General features: G+C 36.8%; 1 protein-coding gene across 1 annotated transcript in view; it reads right to left on the bottom strand.

Annotated features, from left to right (window-relative positions):
- Positions 1-26173, bottom strand: part of tfdp2 (transcription factor Dp-2) — a 60547-nt gene that overhangs the window by 10383 nt on the left and 23991 nt on the right. The window contains exons 4-8 of the mRNA XM_067364943.1: positions 16354-16442; positions 10966-11096; positions 8654-8701; positions 8509-8541; positions 537-699 (exon numbers count right to left, since the gene is read on the bottom strand). Coding sequence (XP_067221044.1) covers positions 537-699; positions 8509-8541; positions 8654-8701; positions 10966-11096; positions 16354-16442 — 464 coding nt within the window. The remainder of the gene's footprint in view (positions 1-536; positions 700-8508; positions 8542-8653; positions 8702-10965; positions 11097-16353; positions 16443-26173) is intronic.

Raw genomic sequence — 26173 nt, forward strand, 5'->3', positions numbered from 1 at the left:
TCTCATTATAAAAGAGATATTATCTGAGATCCACCTCAAGTGTCTGTTCCTGCTTAGGGTTTTGGGATATAGCCAGACGAGAGGTGGACATTGTGCAGTACTACAGGAAGTGCTCAACGTTCTTCATAAACCACAGACCGATAAATCATAGCTCATATTAACACGAGAGGCCACAGGAGGAACCTGTAGAACTTTAACATCTTTTATTGGTCCAGCTGTTTTATTCTGCTGTGTAAACAGACACTGAGTAAGTGCTGGTCACTTAGGCATAATGGTGACTATATGCATATTTCATATCTGAAAGAGCAGTCCAAGACAAGGTAAACATTCGTAGATCAATATAAAATGGCACTGGAAGAAAGCATTATGTAAAAACCATTATGACTTCTAAGGCTGAGTGTGGGAGTTATTCCCCAAATTTAATAGTTGTGGTAAGTTTTTTTTTTTTTTTTTAAAGCAAGCATGATCAATAGTAAATATTGACCATAATTATGAATCAAGCTTCAAAAGTCATATCATGATCTTGTGACACTCACCGAGTCGGCGGGCATCAGGCTGCTGGCATGGGTGAACTCGGCCACCAGCTCATCAGCCACCTCGTTGTAAGACGTAGTGCCTTTCTTTTGTACCTTCTCGCACACCTTCATGGAGAAGTGCCTCAGGCCTTTCCCGTTCTTATCGGCCCTCTTCATTCTCTTACTGCAGAGACGGAGAGAAAGAGAGAGTTTGCACGCTTCGTGTTTGGACACTAAATGTAAAGAGTAATTATTTTTCTTAATTTTTGTATAATTTAAGAGATTATATTTTGCAGAAACAAAATAAAGATTGTTAAGATTAGTAATATTAAGATGTTGCATTCATTTTTAATAGAAGGCAAATCAACATTCAACACACAATTGTTCAATGTTGGTTTGCTTTCAAATAAAAATTAATGCACTCTAGAAAAAACATACTATATTAAAAAAAAAAAGATACTAAGGATGTGTTTACACGTAATAAAAATGGAAAAGTTTTTCCTTTGTGTTTTTCGTGTACAGATGACAGTGCTGTCAAAACAAACTCTGTTTTCTGCTGCCAGGCCAGTAGTTGTAAAGAAGCACTATGCGCCTATAGACTGAACAAGTATTGTAACTACAAAAACATGAATTTGTGAAAACGGTGACATCACGCACATGCGCATTACGTGTTCAGTCTATAGGCGCATAGTGTTTGTTTATTATCTAATTTCACAAAACTTAAATCCTCCATTTTTAAAAGTTTGCGCACATTTTCCATTTTTAGTTGAAAATGGTGTCATGTAAAGGCAATCTTAAAAGGGCTCCATTTTCCTTGAATCAATGCTTTTTTCTAAGAAAAAAATATCCATATTTAAAACTTTATTAACTATAATAACTAGCTTCCGGCAGATGGTCGTAAGCATGGATTTACGGCCGAAGAGTAACCTCTGACCCGACGCATGACGTAATGTCAAACGAACGAGCGCAGAGGAGTGAGCAAAACAAAACACAGATCATGAATAAGAAGTCTAAAAGAAGAATTTTTTAAAAGACAAATGTCGGAGGATTTCAACATAAGAGAAGAGGAGCTTGAGTTTGATTTGTTCAAGCCGTAAATCCATGTGTGCGGCCGTCTGCCGGTAACTAGTTATTATATTTAATAAAGTTTTAAATATGGATATTTTTCTCACAAAAAACCCATCGCTTCGCTTCAGGAGGCCTTTTTTAACCCCCTGGAGCCGCTTCAAAATCTCATGCCCCATTCACTCCCATTATAAAGCTTAAAAGAGCCAGGATAATTTTTAATATAACTCCGACTGTGTTCGTCTGAAAGAAGAAATTCATATACACCTAGGATGGCGTAAATCATGGGGTAATTTTCATTTTTGGGTGAACTATCCCTTTAATAAAGCTCCATTTTCTTCATGTAAAATATAATTGAGTTTGTGTCTTCTAGTTTTGCAGTGAAAAGTGACCGAACTAAATTTGCAATTCCCAGCAGGCAAAATGTGTATTCCAAACACATGTCAGGGATAAAGATTAATGGACACACATACTCCATGTACCTTTGAGTTCTCATATACACAGACACACACACTTAGGAAGTCTTATGACGGGCTGTTGTTTAAAGTGGTTTTGTGAACCAGAAAACTGAGCTCTGCTCTCTGTAACTGATGGCACGTTACAGAGAGCTTCCCTGCTACAAATAGCAGATATGTGTTGCAGTATCATTTTTCATCCTATATTTCATGTTTACACTCATCATATCTATTTGGCGTTTGTTGATTCCAGTGTGTGACTCTATAAATAAAATCTGGCAAAGAAACAGCATGTCCAGGGCTGTGACACCTCTTTGTGCTCCCGGCATGCATGCGTGTGCCCATTTTCATGTGTGCTTCGTATTTCACTGGGTCTTTTGCCCTGAGTCGTGTCACTGTAGCTCACTGCAGAATGCATCAAGCACACACGATACGTGTGAGAGAGAGAGAGAGAGACTGACTCAATGTGACGTCGGTGGCACCACTGCATGAATACAAACACACTCATTCACTCAATTTATGAAGGCCAGAGAAAAGGAAGGTGTGTCACAAATAAAATGGACCACATGAGAATAAATTATCAATTATAAACAAAACTTATTAATGCAAAATTGGCAGCCATGATGCAAGGGCATTACAAGATGGTTTCTAGAGTGTTGTGGGTGTTTCTAGGGTGGTGTTAAAGTTTTTGTTAGCCGAGTGTGCCTCAAATCCCCGGGTAGTAGGCAGGTCTAAGGCCTAATCAAACAAAAATGTATAATGTGCATAAAGATGTATAAGTGAACATTTGAGTAGGGTAAGGCTAAGCTAGCAGGCTAATGGGCTAACAGAATACTAATCTAGTACATAGAGTGGTAACCCAAAGTTAAAAAAAAAAAAAAAAAAAAAAAACTTTTTTTGTATATATACTATTATATATAACAATTTTATACTCACAATGAAACAGAAGAAGTGACAGACCTTTTCTTTTGTATTGCGACAAGCATTTAAAGCAGACTAAATGTTTGGAGAAGTCTGACATACATTTGTTCACAATAAGATCTATAACATGTATTTACAAAATAGACATGGTGAATTTTAAATTCATTCCGACTTTATCATACCGAAGTGCTTATGATGCCGGAAGGCGAAAATAGCTCCAACAATTCCCTACCAAAATCAAGGAGAAAAAAAAATGTAAAAGCAGAAAATATAAGAGTTAGCAGTTTCCATAAAGGCACAATATGTAAGATTTTAGGATTAAAATATCCAAAAGTCACTAGAACAATGTTATATATTTTGTTGACTTGTAAGTAACATTAACCCAGATGTTCCCAAGAATGTTTAACTCTAGAGAAATAACTCTACCCTGTCAGACTCGTATGCAGCTGCCATTATTTTTGTTTTTCTTTTTGCGCACAAAAAGTATTCTTGTCCTTCATAACATTAAGATTGAACTTCTGTAGTCATGTTGACTATTTTAATGATGTCTTTAGTACTTTCTTGGACCTTGAATGATGGTAATTATGTTGATTTCTATTGGGCATAAAAAAAAAAAACTCTTGGATTTCATCAAAATAAAAAAATCTTAATTTGTGTTCAGAAGATGAATGAAGGTATTACAGGTTTGGAACGACATGAGGGTGAGTAGTTAATGACAGAAATTGAATTTTTGGGTGAACTAACCCTTTAAGTACACTTTGAAGGCCTTGCATTCTGCTATACGAATACGCTAGCATTCACGTAAAATCTGAAGTATACTCTGAGCTTTACAGGTACCATCAGTTACATAATCTATCAGTGATCAGTTAGGGAACATCAAACTTTCTGTGCTTCACTACTGTTACACATGATGCACCATCTGATGTCGAATACATGCGCGCTGCAGGGGCTGTGGTGCGTGCAAGTGCTTGTGAGCGCTGGAACAAAGAGATGGCTCAGGGTTCGATGATGTGCCAAGTACTCAAGCAGGAATGGTCCGGAGGAAAATTAATTCATTCCCTTTCTCTCACACATGCTGTATGAAAAAGAAAAAAAAAAACGCAACTGCACTGTGGGTGAATTACATAACTGTCACTCAATGAAGGAGAGAGGTGCGGAGAAACGAGAGGAACACGGGGGAAGGGAGGGTGCAGCAGTGGCTGATTGGGGTTTAAGTCGTCAGGACAAATTAGTTCCAGACCCCCAGCTCACCAAAATTCTCCCCTAATTGACGAAGTACTGCAATGCTGTAAGAGGGACTCACACGCAGCATATGTGTGTGTGTGTGTGTGTGTGTGTGTGTGTGACTGTGAATATGACACGCATTTACACGTGCGAGCGGCTCTCGCAGGTCCTTGTGTGTGACATGCATGCACACACTCTGATTTCTGCTTAGCAACAGTGCTGAGATTTGTTCCCCCCTGTGAAGAATGTTTTAGCATCAGAGAAATGCAGTCTCAGGACAGAAAAGAGAGAGGGAGGGAGGGAGGGAAAGATGGACGGTTGAAAAAGAGGAAGTGGAAGGAGAAGAGAGGGGGAGGGAGATTCATCTGACCTTTCGCAGGAAAAGACACATCTGCCAGAATGCAGCAAAAATGAGGAGTCACAGAAGGGTAACAATCTGTGTCTGTGTTTATACTGTGAGCATTTCCAAGAAATGCTATAAAATCATTAATAGGGGTCTAAACAGGAAATAACTATATCAATAAAATTGAAATAGTTAACCCTGGGTCATTCTAAACCCTGGATTAAACAGAATCCTGGGTTATCTTGCTTCACGTTTTACACTGTTTAAGATTTAACTGGGGTTAACAATAGTTACCCCAAAAATGTTAGTATAATAACATTATACAAAAAAAAAAATAAAAAAAAATGCATCCATCCATAAATATAATCCATACGACTCCAGAGGGTTAATAAAGGCCTTCTGAAGTGAAGTGATGTTTTTTTATGAAAAACATCCATATTTAAAACTTAATTAAGTGTAATAACTAGCTTCCGCCAGACAGCTGTATGCATCGATTTGGGGTGGACCCATTGGTTCACTTCAGAAGGCCTTTATTAACCCACTGGAGTCATATGGATTATATTTATGATGGATGGATGCATTTATTTTGGGCTTCAAACACGCCCCCCATTCACTACCAATATAAAGCTTGGAAGAGTCAGGATATTTTTAAATATATCTCCGATTCTGTTCGTCTGAAAGAAGATATACACCTAGGATGGCTTGAGGGTGAGATAATGGGATTTAGTTTATCCTGAATGGACTTTTTAAACTGTAATAAGGTAAGAATGAAGTAGTCTCTACTTCACTCTAATTCTCATGGTTTCTGTCATCAGTTAACATTTTTCCTCACCAACACTGAAATGGCTGTTTAAACAACACACAGTGTTTTTAAGGCTGTCCATGAATATGAGGCACACGATTGGCTGCCTGTTTCTACTAGTCGTAACATTTTGCACTGTACAAGTTTGGCACCACAATGCGAGGTTAACACCGCAAATGCGTTGCTAACCCTGTTGTTCGGAGCAGGTTTTCATAACCCCGGGTGAAAAATGATGCTAACCCCGCTTCTAAAATACAAGTGTGAAACGTTCCTTTACCCGGGGTTAAAAGCAGGGTTAAGCACAATGTGAAAAGCCCTAGATCGTGCTGCTCTGGTCAGGATGCGCTCACACACAAGTTGTTATAATACATAAAGTCCATTACATGTTAAAAATGATGGCTTTCAATTACACTGTAATGTTGAGTGGCTATAATTACTGACTTATGTTTGTAAAAGCAAATATTTAGATTAACACTTTAATATATTGAGGATTATGTGCAGTAATATTGACAAGAACTCGATCAAGTGTCAACAAACCAAACAGACAAGCTGTAACGATCACCGTCTGCTCCTGTCACTCCCCGGACTACACTTCCCACAATCCTCCCTGTCAGTCACATGTTCACGTCACACCAATCATCTGTTGCCACATCCACCCTAGCACACCACACTGATCACCACACCCAGCTGCAACGCATTACCTGGACTATAAAGGACTCACACACACACCACCTCACCGCGAAGTCTTGATTCCTTGTGACAATTCTGAGCGTTATTTCCCTGTCTGTTACCGTTCCTGTCTGTTCCTGTTTATTGACCCGTTGCTGCCTGCCCTGACCCTTGCCTTGTATACTGTTCTGTGAATGATATCCGCCTGTCCTCGATCTACCGCCTGTACTCTGACCACGACTCTGCCTGTCCCTTGCTGTTCCTGTTTGCCCCGGATCGACCCAGCCTGTACGACTATGCTCACTGTAAATAAAAGCTTGCATTTGGATCTTACCATGAGTCCCGCATCATTACACAAGCACTACAGTCAGGGTTCGTACACATTTCTACCAATAAATTTCCACGACTTTTGAGGCAAATATTCCTGACCTAATGTTCCATGAAATGTCTGTGTACACATGTAAAATAAGAATAAAATTAAAAATTAAGTCACAACATATCTTAACTAATTAATGACAAGCTATGTTGTTTAATGTAACAAACATTTATTTAAATAACGCTAACACACCAGTAAGACGGTTAGATAAAATACTGTGTAGCAAAGGATTCACTTACATCAATAGGAGGCAACAATGTTAAACAAGTAAATAAATGTGTCCAGTAACACTAACAGTAACTTTACAAGGTGGCAGTAGCAGAGACAAACTTTTGGAATACAAAATTTGGTAATTAAGAAGATTTTAAAACTACTATTTACCATTAATCTCATTGGATAACCATCAGTCATCAACAAGATAACGTCCTATTTGAAATCCCCAAAAACAGTCGATTTTATTTTTTCATTTCTAAAATTTACAAGTACAAACTGCAACTGCCAGACTTATGATTACCTGTATTGTCTTTTATGTCAAATACTTACATTTAACCAATTACTTAAATCAATCAGAATACTATATAGACTATAGACTATAAAAGCCATCTTTACACTGCAAATGTGGAACAGAATCTGCATCTGAAAGAGCATAAATGTTTATTTACACAGATTACTGTTTAATGTTGCTCTTAAATTATAAAATTAACAGGAACTCATGCTCTTGATATTGTAATAATGATTATTAATACTGATTAACAGAATACATAAAAATGTTTTTTGTGTTTGAGGAAACTACATGCCATATTCCGGCTACACAAACAAAACAATCAAAGAACCATTTATGAATTATTTAATGCTTTTTAAGCATTAAGAAATGAAGACTTCACATAATCTTATCAGCATGATGAATAAATTATATTAACTGGAATAAGTGGACTAACTGGAGCAGAGAATGTGACCGATCATGAAGCTGTCCATAACGCGGGTCTAGCGCGAGTTTTAACACTCCCGTTAAAATCGCAAAAGATGACCACACTGTGACATGAATCTCTTACACTGTTGTTTATGATGGGAGAATTTGCGGTGCGCACCGAACAAAACTCTTTGATTAATGGCTAATCTGAACGCCTTTGATTGGCCATCACATTCATAAGCTCAACAGAAACACGTGTGATTGGTTATAATGCTCAACACTGCAAAACGAAATCTGATGGAATACCGCAGACGGATGGATCAAATGAATGTTAAGTATTGTAGTTTATTTAACCAGTATTTTCACTTAAACATTCTGAAACAAATTTCAATGACTTTTCTGGGCTTATTTATTTTTCCAAAACTTTTCCAGGCCTGGGATTTGTTACTTTTAAAATACTTTTAGGAAAATTAGACATTTTCTTATGAACTTAAGTGATTTCTTTTGATAAAATACATCATGAAATATAACCGTAAACGGGTAACAGAGAATTTACAGCTACATTAGCTTCAAGCTACATGACAATCAATGAGATTAATACAACACTTCTACTTAAGTCATCATCAACCACTGGGTGTTTGTAATAACTTCTGACTGTGATCCAGCTGATCCTGATGTGGATTTTGGTCAAACGATGAGATAATGTATGTTGTGCGTAACATTTTAGAAGAATTTTATGGGGAAGATACACAATTACAACTTCTGTGAGGTGTAAAGGAAAAGTAATATAACCATTCGTGTACTTAATGTTGCCAGAAAATAATAAGTAATAATATTATTTTGAAAGGATTAAGCAGTAATGAGTAATAAATTACATTTTTTAAGTAACGAGCCCAGCACTGCTAGTGACGGAGTCGAGCGCAGATGTGTCCATGGCATTAATAATGTTCAATTAAGACAGAAAAGCAGCTGAAGGAGGGCTTGTGTGTGTGTTTGTATGTTAACAGAGAAACTCATTAGGGACACTGGGGCTCTGAAACACAACTGGGTGTGCAGCTGTGATCCTCCACTGTCCTGAAGAACATCTGAGCCTCATAAATCCTAGTGAGACTACAGCTCTCTTTTTCTCTCTTACACACACATACACATTTGTCCCATGGGCACATCCATTTAAAGACAAGTGTGGCTATTGATCCCAGTGTCCCCCAACTCAACTCAACTCACTTACCTGGACGAGGAGTCGCTCGAACACAGCCCGTCCCTGCAAAACACATTTCAAGTGTCATCACCGCTTCTTCTAATCCTCTATGATATATTCAAACATCTTTTTAAACATGATTTTAAAAATGTAAAATGTAAAAACAGATGCCCACCTGTCTGAGTAATATGAATCAATGTAGTCATGTGTCCTTTTTTTGTTCCTACAAAGAGAAGGCCACAAATACTCAACACAAGGTTGAGTTTCCAAATTTATTTGAATTTTAAGCTGTGAAATATCTACAGCTTATATGGGCCATTCTACAGAATTGGTGCGAACTGCTGTCCCACAACCAAAAAACACATTTAAAAAGCATTTAAGTATTCAAATATTACATGTTCAAATCTGTCTGTAACTTTAAGGAACGTCACTACCAAATACCTTTTTTTTCCAGTAATTAAGCAAACTTTTTTTGGGTGCTATTCCATAAAATGTAAAATGTTTGTGTGTGCTAGCTAGCAATGTGCTGATTATCATCTTTGAGTGGCTCAAAAGTATCTAAAATTTGGTACTACCGAAACAGTCACGACCTAAATGTGGTGAAATTTCGGTTGTGACATCATTGTTTTTTTTGAGTGCTATTGGATAAAATTATATATTTTTTCTGCGTACAACTGTTCAGAAGTGTGCTAACTAACCATGTGCTGATTAGAGTCTTTGATCGGCTCAAAAGTATCTAAAATTGTCACTACCGAAACATGTCATCATTGTTTTGGTAGTGACAAAAGGAAACACAATCATTTATTTGGGGGAAATAAGCAAAATTTTAGTACAGTTATGGAAATCATATTATGTTTTAGTAGTGTTGTAGGATGCGAGTTAAAATTCGTTAATGTGACACATTACACATTAATGTCACTACCGAAAATGTGCAGTCAAGACCGAAACATAAAAATAAAGTATATTGATTTATCAACTGAGACGTTATTATAATGTTTGGTTCAATGTATATTGAAACTAATGAAGCCTTCACTTTGAAATCAGTGTGATAAACTTTTATGCCTTTTACAAAGAAAGATTGGATTCAAAATGCAACAAATCGCATAAATTACTCTTGAAATATTGTTGAAATTGTAATTATTATTGATTTACCTGTGAAAACTTAAAAAAAAAAAAAGCAAAAAATATATTGGTAACACTTTCTATGAAGACCATGCTTATAATGATATACAGCACCATTTATACTTATTTATAAGTATTACTATTCTATAATTATATTTCTAAAGACTCATTAAGACTTTTACTGCATTAAAGGAACAGTTATAGATACATTCATATTTCTATTAAGTCATGCATTTTCCTTTTCAATGCACATGCTCATTATCCATTATACACTGAGTTATAAATGATAGAATATAAAATAGTTCCATAGACTCTTGTTCGCTGTACCAATTAGTTATCAATTATGTCTTTAATGGCAGAAGACATGAATGGTAAATCTAAAACTGTTTGTATTGATGAGTTCTGTTTTTTTATTTTATTACAGGAATCGTTCATTAGTTACATTGACAAGTGAGCAACTTAAAATGTATAATGAGCACATCCTCATGATTTCTTAACATTTGATTTAGGAAAATTGCATCCTATATTTTCACTTTACTTAAAGCCTTCAATGATGCATTTATAGATTAGTAACTGCATTTTTACTCACAATTAGTATTTACAAGAACACAACACAGCTATTAATAACAATATATTCACTAATTTGACAGAGTAAATCTGAATAAAAAGTAATTGTAACTATAATAATGACATTATAGCAATGCAGGTTGCATCTTTATAAATACATTCATAGAACCATACAAGTGACTGATTAATACTTACAAATAAGTGTATAATGGATTATGAACATGTGCATTAAAAAGGAAAATGCATGACCAATAAGTAATTATAAAAATAATATAAATGTAACTATAACTGCTCTTGTAATGCAGTATAGGTCTTAAGTCTTTATAAATATGATTATAAATAAGTAAAAATGGAGCTATAATTCATTATAAGCATGATCTTCACAGAAAGTGTTACCAATACATTTACAAGGTGTAAACAGAATCTTAATAGGTCAATGTAACCCTTATTAAATTATTTATTATTGTGTTTTGGTAGTGACAAATTTGGGGAGAGGAAAAATATTCCAAAACTTTCTGAAAATACAATATGAGAATTAACTGCACAATTACTAGAAATGTGTTCCTTGGAAATTATACAATTTGCATACATACAAAATTTGTGGAAAAGACGTTTTTTCAAAATGTTTCCAACTCTGGCTTTGAGCCAATTCTGTAGAACAGCCCATAGAAAGTTTACAGATTACCAGTGTGAAAAACTTCCCATCACTTCATATGAGGACATTAGAGCTCCATCAGTAGGGGCGTTTTCAGACATTCACATTAAAATCAGTGCGTGAGAAATGGGCATGTGGCTCACCCCGGGGTCCATTCGTTGCCCTCGGGAGGGTGTGCCTGAGTTACCATGGCAACCGGTGTTGTGTGCGGTGTAAACGGGCTGCCAATAAGGATACTTCCAGGATGAGACACTCTCTGTGGTGTGCTTAAAATCTACAGAAAGAAAGAGAAAACAGTACAAGTTTATGCAAGTTATAACTGAAGAGAGTTTGGTGACAAGTTAAGACTGGTAGCGAGTATCACTTGGGAAGGTTCATGTCAGTTTTGGCAGTCAGCCCCTGCTGGTGGATGCTGTAACTACACCATTATTATGGGGGGGAGACATGTTTCTCTAACATAATATAAGTGCTGTTATCATCCACATGTAAATGATCTATGATGGTGTATGAGGGCCTCCCTGAGTCCATTTATATCCAGCTGCCTCCCTCACTTCCTCTCTGCTAACCTGAATCTCTCCACATGCGAGCGTGTGCTGCAGCCCCTGGGGAGAGCAAAAACGCCTCCTGCAGCCCAACACAGCAAGGACATCCTCATCCATCACCGCTGCGTTACAAAAGATTTATCCTCCTTCTATCCCTCTGGATATATTTGGAAAGGCACGCTACTATACTACTGGTACATTCTGTGCAGTATGCAGTGCGTACACAATGATTTGTGGTTGAACAAGTCACCAAATATTTTTGCTAAAATGTGCAGTATATGGAATATTGCATTGCATACTGTATACCAGTGGTGAAGCTACGAGTGGGCTAATCATTTTCCATATAGATGTATGAATAATATAATAAACAATACAAATTATAACAAATATCTTATCACATTATAACTTCATTTATTTAGTTAAAAGAATGATTAAATGGTTTCCATGGTCAACTACAGGTGAGTTCCTACTTTTCCCTCACCCTATAGGTGCATATACACTTATCCAAATAAAACATTATGATTCGTCTGTCTCTGTTAGTCCCACCCACTCTGTTATCTTTATGATGCAAGGTTGTAAAACTTGTAATAGTGATTTGGCCATTTGTGGAGTTGAATTTGAAAATGGTCATCTCAGACTAATATTGCAAGAGGACATGTAAGCAATTCCAACTTTCTTCTATAAGTTATACAAGATTCAACTTAATTTTTTAAGTCAGTTTTAATATAATTTGAGTTGAAATGACCTGTACAGCCTATATGATTATACTTGATTAAAACAGCAAGAGAACTTAAGTTTTTAAGTTGAAATAAGTGGAATTGTTTAACAGTGTAGTTATTTATAGGTTGTTGCTTGCTGTTTTGAAACTTGTAACTCCTTGAACATTTCATTCATTATTACAGTTCATTCACTGATAATAAAAATGGTAATAAAATATGACAAAATGACGTCTTTCCGCGGAAACACTGATTAAGAGATTACACGAGACATGATACGGATTTCGGTAAGTTGTACTGTACATTTTAACATACTTTCAGATGTTCATGCATGTTTATTTCGCTGTAACTGGCATTATAGCGGAGGAGAGGATGATCACATGCTTCTCTTTAACTGAGGCGCTACAGCGATCTGTCACGCCACATTAAACAGCGCCAAAGCTGTATTTATTTTTTAAAATTCACAATAACATGGATGTCATTTGAAATCTGAGACTTTGCTTTATATCAAAAGTAACAAAGCACAAAGATTATTGTGATTTATTGGATCGGAGGCGCTACATATCCTGCTCATTCATCAACTAAAAACAGACTAGACTAATCGATTCTTGGGAGCAGCATACTGTATAACCCTTTGAGCGGTACGTTCCCACATATGGGATTTTTATTTCAGTGCCCCTGGGTGTACGGTCCCACATAAGGGATTTTGAACGTTCAGCAACGTCACATAACTGCTAGATTCAAACTGTGCTTTCACGCTCTGGCTGCGAGACGGACGCGCACAGCTCTTGTCATCACAACTATGCAGTGTTTTCAGCCACATAACGTTTCTTTTCAGATTTCAGACATTTATATACGCATAAGCACCATTAAACAATATATTTAGAGTTTATAAAATGCACACTGATGTCAGACATCAGTGGAAGGAGCAATAACAATCCATTCATATACAATTTGCCGATATTTATTCATATCAGACACACATAATGGGCCCAAGTAACTACAAAGTTTACTCTATTATTCTTACTTGCATATATTTCGGGAGAAAATGATGAATTCACCTGCTGTAAATCCAACTGACAGGACTCAGGAAACTGCGGGGCAAACTAAGATAATCTTGCGTTATAGATCAAGATAAAGATCATTTATAAAGGCTTTTAAACGACAAAACACACTCACTCAGTTTGTGAATATTTTAAATAAACAAGGAAAAACTAAATAATAGCGATCCATCTGTCATACAGTGTTATTGTTGCTGCGCTCAGCGCTAATGACACGCAAGACGCGTCGCTATGGAAACATTGAAGGCAAACGTTCTAAATAACGGTTGCATTAAAAAAAAAAAAAAAAAAACTCACTCTGGGGGGAGATTAGAATATTTTAAACTCACGCTCGAAAGGGATAAAACAAAAACAGCTCCTTATAAAAAAATGAAAATGTTATATAGCTTACAGGGAATCCAAAGTGCACCCAAACACCAGACCTGTTGGTTATTGGACGATCTTCTATTTCTGGTCTGTTAAACGCATTAGCCATTTTGCAAAGAGCCTTCAGCGCGTACTGAGTGAGTGAGCGCCTGCCTGAGTAGCCACATGTAAATCAGACGCTCCAGACGCGTTCGGTTTGAACGCAGCATAACATAAACATATAAGTTGGTGTTTGTTTTTCTTTGGGGGTGTCAGGGGCGTTGCCTGTTACGTCGTTTGGGTTATTGGGCTACCTTGTTGAACGCATAACATTATATTTCACACACTTTTTTATTTTCTAAATATTATTAATTAGTCCAACGAACCGTTCGGTACATATATATATATATATATATATATATACACATATACACATATATATATACATATACATACATACACACATATATATATATATACATATACATACATACACACATATATATATATATATGTATGTGTGTATGTATGTATAGTGGCCACATATTAAGAATTTGTTCACTCATTTTAATTTGTTCACTTGTTTTAGCAAATCATGGCCACATTGAACTAATTTTCTCCCTCGTTTTGATTGAACTAAAACTAGGGAACAAATTATTACAACACGGACACAATTTAGTAAATCCCAGGAACAATTTGTTGTTATATTGTGTGCACCCTTTACTTAAAACGTATTAGTAAGTCGTATTGGTAAGTTTCACGTTTCTCAGTCTTGTTCTCTCGCACAGTGTTAAACGATATGCAGGTTATATTGAGTGCGCAGGATGTAACTGAGAGATTTATTCAGTTGGAAAGGAATCTGTATGTAAGCGTGTATCTAAACAACGAGCCACACATCTCTCTAACGAGTGAGTGAAGGTCCTAACGAGGGTCTCTCATGCCATCCACTCGTTAATAAGCTCATTAGCAGAGGTGCGGGCACACAGCGTGCTTCTCTTCCCCCTTTAAGCCGAATAGGGCCTCTGCTTTCATGCCGGCCTTCCGCTCTGCCGTCAACCACAAGGTCCGTCTATCACTGGACTCGTTGTTTGGTAAAGGGTGTCATTTCTGCACCACTAAATGCAACTGCAAATATAATGGCTGCTTCCTAACAGGTTTCCCATGCAGTCCTACTGCCATTGTTGAGACAAACAGGAGCCGAAAAGGTACAAAACTCGTACCATCACATGAGAAAGTAGTTGATATGTTAGTACATGCAAACAATGCATGACAGAGTGTTTACATGGTCAAAGGGAGTCAGGAAGTCAACCTAACAATTGCTTACTTGAAGTTTTCTATTAAGCTAGTATAGGATGAAATATTTTAGCACAAAAAAAAAACAAAGAAAAAGTCACCTATAAAATGTATACATTTACAAAAAAAGACAGATGTTTACTGCAGCACTCTGTTGTCAAACTTCAGTGGATCAAGGTCTCTCCATCGCCTCTGAACTCCTCAAACTTCCTCCCCTTACAGCAGTGTCTTTCCTCCCTTTAAACTCCTTTGTGCGGTTCCATATTTTCAACATTCCTTTCTTTTGTTCAGCTCAGTGCAGCCATACTGACCCATAAACACCCCCCTCAGTTCTCTATTGTCTACGTACAGCAGACAAGCACATGCAGTGAAGTCAGTAAATCACTGTTCTCTAAGGTATCACTGCCCACTACTGGCCACCAAATTTACTACAGCACAACTGTCCTATCTTCAAGCAATTTTTTACACAGGGAGCTAGAATATGTGGATGGGTAAAATTAACACTTTTTATTTGTCGGTACACTTTAAAATAAGGACTCTTTAGTTAACATTAGTCAGTTTCTAAGTATTATTAATCTTTGTTAAAGTCAGTTAATAAAAATACAACTACTCCTTTTTAGTTCATGTCAGCTCAGGTCCATTAAATAATATTAACAGATACAACTTTTGATTTTATTAATGTATTAGTAAATGTTGAAACTAAGACATGTAAGGTGTAATAAGGTCACTGTAAAATAAAATGTTACCATGTTTGTCACTGTCAATTCATGTTAACTAATGTAGTTAACCAATGTTAACAAATCGAACCTTATTGTAAAAATTGTTTATTTTTTTGTGCATAAGTTTGTTGTAGTTTTGTGTTGCAGTTATATCTTATAAAAATACACATAATATAAAATGTGAATATTTTAACTTTTTTTTTTTTTTTTTTTTTGCCATTAAGTTTCCTAAAACAATGCCAGTAAGCCAGTTTCACATCTGTTTCTTGTGTTTTCAGTTTAGCATTATGACAACAAAATCTTTATATGGTTTCAATGACATTGACAAAAAAGTTTGATTCGTATTTGGTAAATCATTTCTTTTAAACAGTCTATTTCAATAAATCACAGATTAAACAAATTTAAATGTTTACTGAAGTATTTTATATACATTTATACATTATACATATATATTTTGTTAAAAAAATACAGGTGGAAAAATATTAATAGTTTATATCATAGCATATAAGTAAATATTCCTCACTGTGTTTACCAGATTTAATGCATTTTACTTTAGATTCAACATTTTCAGTCTACTTTGGGCTGAATTATGGTCCCTCTGAACCACTGTAAATAGTTTCAAAACAAAGATAAATGCTCAAAAATACATGTGAATGCACACAAGTTTTCCCCACTGTTGCCAATGGCAAATACAATAAATTGTCATTTTTTGTCACATTTGTGACCATTTAAGTCAGTCTAGAGCCCTGCAGCCTTACTTTTAATCTGTGTGTTTGAGAGATTATGAAGTGTTAATTGTTTACATGCACTTAAAGATGTGTGTGTGTTTGTATACTGGTGTGGCGTGACACTAACCATCTGGGCTCCCACATTTGAATTGACCGTTCCTAGTGTGATCTTGGTGGCTGGGCTGTAGCTGGACGGCGTTACCAGGGAAATGTTGCCTGCAAACACAAACACAGTCAAGATGATGTTCACAAATAAGAGCTGAGAGTTTCTGAAAGGAAAAAACTTTTCACAGACAAGCAGAAGCTTGAATGGATCGCAGCTTTGACTGAATGGAAATGGTGATGTGTTCACAAATTTGTAATCTCAAGCAGAGTTTTACAGCCTGTTAGCAAAGTATAATTGAAGTTCACATTACTTATATGTAGTGATGTGATGTTTTGCTTTCTCAACGTATCATTAAAATAATAGCACATTCAACAGCATCTTTCCTGAAAAAAATACTACTTTATGGTGAATCATGCTGGTCAATAATCAATTTAAAAATCATGTTCTGTTAAAGTATGTAAAATGCATAAATACTCTCGTGATTGTGGCCTTTTATGATGTGGCGCATGTTTTTTAAACCCTATGGGGCAAGTTGTCACAGGTGAAAACCTGTCAATTATAAGCTTTGCAATAAAAAGTAAAACAATTATGAAACATAACGCAACAAATTAAACTGATTAATTGAAACATTTTTCCATGTATGAAATGATAATTGTACATTATTATACATTAATCAAATAGATTTGCAGTCTACTCATATCTTGCTTTGTTTCTCAAGTCCATTTCCTTTGAGCTGTATTTCCCGCTGTCTTCAGTCATATTCAAAGATAAATGGGTGGATTGGACACTTAAGCCACTTAAAATGATGAATGCTGTTGCTTTACATAAATCACACTTTCAAACAAAGTTGCATTTAATAAAAAAAATAAAATAAAAAAAAAAAAAAGTATATGGATACCTTTCTGGCCAAAAAACTTTAGACAAAATGAGAATCACATTACATCAGGCTTTTATGGCTCATTTAGTATTCCTCAGTTTTATTCAGAGGCCCAAATATATGCATTTTTGTGCAGCTGCTGATATTTATGACCAAGATGAAATTCAGAAAGCTTGTAATGTAAAACAGTTTATAACAGTATAGCAGATACTTACATAAAAAAAAAAAAAAAAAACATAAATATCAATCATCGTGATATATCTCCCAATATTGTTTTAGAAAGATGATATTTAAATGCTTAGTTTTATGATCAGAGCTCTGTAGTTTTAAAGTGGACCTATAATGCCCATTTCACAAGATGTAATATAAGTCTCCCAGAATGTGTGTGTGAAGTTTCAGCTCAAAATCCCCCACAGATCATTTATTATAGCTTGTCAAATTTGCCCCTATTTGGGTGTGAGCAAAAACACACAGTTTTTGTGTGTGTGTCCCTTTAAATGCAAATGAGCTGCTGCTCCCGGATCCCTTTCCAGAAGAGGGCGGAGCTTTAACAGCTCAACAACAACAAAGCTGGAGAATCTCACGCAGCCAAAATGAGGATTGTCAGTAACGGTGTTCAGCCTTACATTGTTCAAACCGGAGTCTCTCCATCAGTCGACATTGACACTGTTTGTTGTAGTCCTTAAAATGTGATTTCTGTAAATGAAAATATTTCCCTTTGCATTGAACTTTGAGCGTTGTAACTTTGCAGATGTTGTTTATGCTCAAACAGCTACATTACACACTAACTAAAGTTTAAAAAAAAATGAAATAATATTCAACCATCCCCTTAAAACGTACGAAACAATGCAATAAAATGTAGTGGTGCACGATATACTGGTACTAAAAAGGTATTGTGATACCCTGCTTTTAAAAACGGTCCGGTTCTTCATTTTCTTAGAACCGGTACTTTGAGTGCCAGCTGTATTTCCTAAAGTGCGACAGCAGGGGGCAGTGTGCGTGCAGCGCGCTGTTTCTAAGGCACATTGAGTGCGTGTTTATTCCTCTCAACTGCGCAACGGCTTTTATGGTGACAAACGAGAGGTATGGCTGCAAATACAGGTGCTCTTGCAGACCGTCCACAAATTGTTGAGAAAGCAGATGCACAAAGCAAAATATGGCATTATTTTGCTTACATTGCCGACAGATAGGGCAAGCCCACGGACACCACAAAGCCCGTCTGCAAAAGATGTTACAAAATTATGCAAGCGAAGGGAGTCAAAAGCATCTTGCTGACAAACATCCCGATTTGTACAAAGAATTTAAAGAGTGACAGGTTAGTGAAAGCGATACCAGCATTATGTTTATGCTCTCAAACATTAAATGAGTGTTTTTTATTTATTTTACTCGTGCAAGCAGAACTCCGCAAATAGGTGTATTATTGAGTCTAAGTTTAATAAGTGATATCTGGTTGCAAAAATAAAATTAATTTAAAAATACATAAATATGTGAAGGGTATATACAGTTATTTTAAACCAATTTTTGCTTTAATAACATTGATTTAAATTACTTACAGTAATATAATTTTTACAATAATCTTACTGTCAAAAACACCTAAATATATAAAAAAAATTTACAATTTTATTAAGCATGAAAATAATAAACATTAAAAATTATATTAAATCTAACTCTCTAATTTCATGGCAATGAAGCTCAAATCCAGAAGTATCAGCTGCACACTGGTGAAGAAAGAAGTTCTGTCATATGTGTTATTCATTTACTTTTCCTGCTGTTTTAGGTTTTTGCCATAGTATCGTTTAAGTATCGGTATGGTGATATTTAAGTTGGGCATCGTATCGAAGTCACAATTTTGGTATCGTGACAACACTATTACAACGATGATTGATAGATGTGCAAATAAATGTTCCTCAAAAGCCTGATGATCATATTTGATGCTCACATTTTAACATATGTATGGATAATCAAGCAAACCTAAGCTGATTCAGTCTTCAATCTTACATTTACTTTATAAAAATCTGCAAAGATTTCATAGCATAAAGTCTCCCACAACCTGAAGAGGGACATTTTTACAATTATACTAAAAGGCCTTTGATTTGATCAACCAGACAACAGAAGGCGTGTAGTAAGTTGTGTACAACAGGTTTTTCAGCAAAGTTTTGTTCATGTTGACAATTAAGAGGCTTCATAGGATTGATGTTATGAACCACTCTTCTCTGTGTGAACTTGTGTCCCCAGGAAGGCACTGTTGGGTGGGATAAGGGAAGGTTACATTATGTTGATCAAGGGCAAGACAAAAAAAAAAAAAAAGATTCTGAAATGCTTTCTTCGAATTCTGTGGTGTCTTTTGAATAGAGATGCAAATCATGTAAAGGTTGTGGCATATCAGATGCAAAACCATGCAAATGCCTTGCAATCACGCACAAACACGCAATAGAGTGAACACACCCTGTACTGTGTGAATGAGACGACATGCCAACACTCCCACTCCATGCATGCCTGCTTCCCACTCACACACCAAAACACTCGTCTTGAACTTGGTCAAATCTTCCAAACGTCTGCATCACAGCAGCCTGTGACACTCACAGTGTGTCTTTGTCTATCTACAGCTGCAGTTGAGATGTAGCACCACGTTTACAATGTTCTATTGACATTATGCAGAAACTACCAATACAAAGAAGTTTTGCAGATGTGGTCATGACTCATTGAATGAAATTAAATGTAGTCATGATTGGCTCTCTGAGAACATGCTACTGAAAGTGACCAAACATAGTGTGTCTCATTCAGCTCCCCAAGTTGTGAAGCAGTACATCATGTACATGAATTCAGGCAAAGGTAAGGACAGTAAGGACAGGCTTAAGGTGCGTTCACACCAGATGCGAATGAAGCGTTATGCGCGAGTGATCTACATGTTAAGTCAATGCAAAAACACGAATAGACATCCTGTGGCGTGAATGATGCAACACGAATTGAGCGTTTGAGCTATACATATATATACACATCAGTGCTTCCCACACACAGACTTTACTTGGGCGGGCCGCCCAAATATTATAACGGCTGCCCAAGTATATTCGAAGACACATTTTTGCATTTATTATTTTTATCCTCTTATACTTTTATATCCGCGCAAGATAATGAAACCATCCGCTATCGATTAACTAGTCGTTTCGTACCTGCTCGTTATGTGTATGTCAGAACCGTTTACTCCCGCTAACATTCAAACGGCCGCTGCATTTTGCAAAGTCACAAGGGGGCGCTGTTGCGTGTTCTACAAGCTCACGAGACAGCACTTCAGTCTGCTTCAAAGTGATTCTCAATCAATGAAAAGCGCAGATTTATGCCAAGCAATTGCTAATGAACTCAAGTTAATGAATTATTACAATGTCTACTTTATGGCCTTTATATAAAATGTTTTAGACGATTGTAAGAATCTGAAGGATCAGCCTGCAATAGTACATACATTTCAAATTAAGAGTAACTGTGTATTTCGGGCTTGTTTATAATTAAAAGTCACACGCTAAGTTCTTTTGGGCATTATTGGTATTTTGGTTACAAAATAAATTGTATTTAATTTGATTTCCATTCAATTCATAGTAAATTATTGTAGTCTCTCCCACAGGAAGAAAACACTAAGAACATTATTTGACACATATATTATTCATTTTATAAATTTTACTAGTAAAATCTGTGTCCCATTCACTGAGAGAAACACTATATGACAACAAGGAGAACATAGGAAAATGTAAACCATTTAAATGCTGTAATTTTGCATAATTTACAATGCATAATATAAGTATGTAATTAAATATAATATGTTATGTAATTAAAATTAATTTAAATAAATAAAAATACTGTTAAAAATCACACATTATTTGTTTTCTCACATGTAGTAGACCATTTTTGTGCCGTGGGTAATACGAGGATTTTACGCATGGTTACCACCGCAAATATATTTCAAACCTGTGGGAAGCACTGTATATATATATATATATGAAATGTAACACTCCAGTTAGTATGCCAGGAGGATACACTAAAGGGAACGTTTGTGCCACTTAAACAGCACAAAACAAAAAAATAAAACAGGCGACAAATGTCATCAATAAACCAAAGTGTATTTACAATCCAATCCGTGTACACACACACACACACACACACACACACACACACACACACACACACACACACACACACACACACACACACACACACACACACACACACACACAAACACAAAAAAAACAAGTTAAACATCCAAAGAGTTGTATAAGTGTGTGTGTGTGTGTGTGTGTGTGTGTGTGTATGTCTGGGAAAGTCTCAAGAGTCTCAAGTCTCAAGAGTCCAGCGCATAAAAAAGTTTATATAGGAGCAATCTCACCGGGGGAAATAGCAAGTCCGAGAGCAGTATCCTACGGGAACAGTACAACTGTTTAAAGTCCTCTGGGGCAAGTAATCCGTAAAACAAAAACAATATACTCCACAAGAGACAGTGAAAAATCAGCATAAGTCTTTAAGTATTTTGTGCTGCAATGAACATCATTGTGAATACATAAATCTGAATGGCTGTTTAAAATATTTAAATACTGTTCAGAAACAAAGTAGCACAGCTGCTTTGTTTACATGGTTACCGGCTGCATGTCTGCTGTTGCATCAGCGCCATCTGCTGTCAGAGAATGAATGTGCATTTTCATTCAGCACGTCTCCTTCACTTGTTCTGCCACATGCTTCTCATGCAACAATATCATGGCATGTTCGTTATTCTGATATATCATATTACTGTATACTGGCACATGTCTACAGATGTGCGATCTGAGAAAATCGAGTATATCCCTCACAGAGAGTGCACACATTACGTGATGTCTTGTAGATTAGACTAGTGCACATTTAGAGTGCACGCTTTCACTGAGCCATTTTCTCCAGATATCAGCAGGATAACAGATGTGATACTGATTTTATACAAATTTAATAAACAGGAACTTAATATTTTGCGCTATTTCCCCAGCAAAAATAGTTTGAAACAAAGCCATAGCACTGTAATTGCATCTCTGAGCAACACACAGCAGTGTTTCCTCACTGAATGTATCAGCTTTTTGAACGAATCAGTTGAATGAATGATTCAATGACTCACTTATTAAGATTAAGGGGGGGTCTAATGCCATTTCATGCATTCTGATTTATTTACACTGTTAAAGAGTTGGATTCTCATGCTAAATATGGCCACAGTTTCAAAACACGAGTTGGACGTATGACAGCATTTCTGTGCCAAATACACTACTTCCAGTTAGGAAGCCAAGACATTTTTCAATAATGTCACCAAGGGAGTGTCTTTTTGGTTGTGAGGGAAATACTACCTTTTTCAGCTTCCCAAAGAACCCAGTGTTAAGGGAACACTGGATGCAGTTTGTTTTTCCGGGGCAGCAACGGAGTTATGCATGTATATTTGTTTGTTCCCGGAATTTCGTTGATGAATGCTTTGTAAACACGTCCCAGTTCAACGCTGGATTTGCAGATCGCGAGCAGTGAGTCAAACTGAATCAAATGTCTGTTTTGTTGGTGCATAAATGTCTGTTTTGTTGGTGCACAAGTGCATAAAATGTCAACAACATGAATGTTTTTGTTCCCTTTTTATTTATAATGATGTCGCAGCTTGCAGACAATCTCTACGCAAAAGCTGCATGTGCTCGTGACTCTTTAGCTCTGCCCATGGCACGCCTCAAGGAGCTCTGCTTTTTCAGAAAGACTCGGTACAGCTTATATATCTTTTGTAAATGTGATAAAACTAAAGACTTTTTGGAGATATGAAGGATGCAATACTACTCTATAGGTACTAAAGTTTAACAAGATTGGTAGAAACTGTGTGTGTTACCTACCATTTAAGATTAATGTTTGGTTCCTGAATGAATCAGCTGTTTGAAAGAATCGGTTGAATCTCAATGAATCACTAATTAACAACGACTTGCTGCCACCTAGTGGCAGTTTTAATTTCACATTTAACGTATCTTTTCATGCTTTAAATAATTTCAATTAACAATAATCAACATTGTATGTTTAAAACAAAGACTATTTATGCATTTGTAACTGCAGGTTATTCATTTATGTCCCCTCTGAGCTGCATTAAACAGTCTGTGTAAATGCATCTAAATGCCACTTCAGACACAGCTTCTGTGTTTCCTCTCCCTTGCAAAAATGATACTACAGCCCTTTTGTGTCTTATTATTATTATTATTATTATTATTATAATTGAATTAAATAGGTTTTAAAAAAATGAATTTATAAATGTCCATAAAAGGTAAAAAGCAATTGAAACATATTGGAAAAAAATTTTTCTGTCATTGTTGTGAACTGACCTCCACACAGAATATTAGGAATATCAAAAACTTTAGGAGTCAGCGGTCCATGACAGTCCTAAACCTGCCAAGGTACCAGTACAATAACCTACTCAGCAAAATATTGTCCAATTTTCGAAAAAATGCCAGAAAATATCGAGATTTATATTTTTGTCAATATCGCACACCCCTAGGTGGAAGTAAGTCATGGAGCTTTTAAATGACATGAGGGTGAGTAAATGTTTATGAGATTTTTGGGTAACCTTCGAGTAAAATTTCAAAAACAGTTTCAGTATTTCATGTTGAAAGGCAAGAAAGTGTCAAAGTAGTTTGAATGAATCTTTACAATGTGCTCCAGATGGTTAGCGTACAGCAGCAGGACTGGCTGTGGTCTGAAGGGGTTTTGTGCAAGGCCTCAGCGCAGGAATGCGTCAGTGCCACATGCTCTTTACAGCAACAATGAGCAAAGCCACATTAGAATACAGCTGAGCAGCAGCCCAGCACACACACACACACACACACAAATATTGAGCCGACTGTGTGTGTTATATTATAAAGCACATGCACAAATGTATGATACAATCTGGATACACAGACATATGCAAGTGCATAACGGAAGACATCAAATAGAAAACACTTCTAAGCTCTATACATGGGCCAAAACAACAGGAGGAAAACACACAGTTACTTCCTGGGGCTGCCCAAATAAACTACATAACTCCAGCACACGCTCAACACGACTCAAAACCACATCAGTGCCAGAGCAACATCAGAGAGCTTCTCACCAAACACAACCAGCCAGTTCTGCTGCACTAAAAACACTCACTTAAATGCATATTTGCTCTTTGGCAACCAGATTAGAAAGAGAAAAACTTATTTCTTTAAAAAGAATAACAATTACAAAGAGTTATAATAAAATTACACAAAGTTTGTATAATAACCTTCACTTCAAATTCCTCAGTCATTTACCTGTTTGTTTATGAAGAGGCACGACAAGCACTTCCATACTTCACCTTTAACTATTCGTTTCCTAATAAAAGCTCAAGTTCTAGTCCCACACACAGACTGGGACGCCCGCTTCACCCCTCCTCCCACTGAACACAGATCTGTGGAGGAACTTCCACAGTGACCCAGAGAGAGAGAGAGAGAGAGTGTGTATGTTCCTCTCAGCGTGCCGTCCCGACACACGTGCAGCCTTCCCAGCTGCTCCGACACAATCCCTGAATGCACAAAGAGCCAGATGAAAGAAAAAAAAGTAGGGGCTGCAGGATTTACCTGAAGAGGAGTGGAGAGCATGTTTCGAAGGCAGGCTGGGACCTGGTGTTCCTCTCTCCCTCTTTCAGTGTCCCTTTTGTTACCATTCAGTGGAAACTTGAGAGGCTCGCCAGGCATTGCCGAGCGAGCGCAGAGGGAGTTCACCCACCGACACTTGGACTTTCACCCATGCCGAGTGGGAAACGCGCTCACAGTGGCCGCATTCAGTGAGAGCGTGTGTGCGCCTGCTGCAGAACTTCCTCCCTCCGTACGCACACAGACGGCAGCTTTCTCACAGCTCCTGCAGGCCACTCAAAGAGCAGGCGGTGATGGGCGCTCGCTTGCTCTGGCCTGAACTGATCTGAGAGCAGTGGGAAGATCTGAATAGATGTGTGGCTGAACGATGGAGAGGCCTGAACACATGTTCTGAGAGACTGGCCCGAGCTGGTAGGTAGTTCAGGGCTCGTCTGGATGTGTGCACATCTGGATGTGTGCAGGAGATTTATTTGGCACCCGAGCGACACTGGATGAGTGCCAATGGTAATTAAAAAGTATTCAATCACATGCTGACTTGAGAAGACTAGAACAACATTAAAACAAATTGTTGTCTTCACTCGCTCCAACAAAAAAACAGTAGCGCTAACATCAATTTTATTAATGGGCTGCTTAAGGCAATATTGTTGTTCATTCACGCCATAGAACGGACTGTCAATGTTTTCTTGTTCGTTTGATAATTCCTGATGCTTATATGATGCAATAAGCAGTGACAGAGTTCTTATTAAAACAGTTTCCTCTGTATAATTTTCATTATTGGGGACAAGGAAACTGATTATTGGCCCACGAATGATTTGAAGTGCGGAGACAAGCAACATGCAGCGACAGAGTTGCGACAGTGTGAACAAGGCTTTACCAGATACATTATACTAATTCACAAACTAAAGAGCTGATTGAGACGCACCCTAGGGTTTGAGACACTGCCTTCAGGCCTATGAGACTGATAACTGCTGGAGAGCCACATTTTCTATGCATTGGTTGAAAAGAGACAGGTTAAAAGATGAATCTCAGGATTTTAAGAAATAAAGAGTTGTTAGTACTAAGGGAAAATTCTCAAAGTTTAATGAAGATGCTTTATTATGGGAACTAGAATAATCAAACATCACATATTTTAGGTAGTCACTGTTGCGGTCACATGACATAATGTAACCTACGACACCACAAAGGTTTCAAGTCTCAACCAGTCACTTATCTTAGACTCATCTGTCTAAGAATGCGTGCAAATAGACAAGTAATTAATTTTTTTATGTTGATTGTTGTGTGCCCAAACCCCTCCTTTTCACTTTGAACACAACCATCTCAAGACAAAAGGTAGTACATAAAAGTTTACTGCCTT

Source organism: Chanodichthys erythropterus, chromosome 17 (assembly GCF_024489055.1).
Source record: "Chanodichthys erythropterus isolate Z2021 chromosome 17, ASM2448905v1, whole genome shotgun sequence".
In the NCBI taxonomy this organism is placed as follows: Eukaryota; Metazoa; Chordata; class Actinopteri; order Cypriniformes; family Xenocyprididae; genus Chanodichthys; species Chanodichthys erythropterus.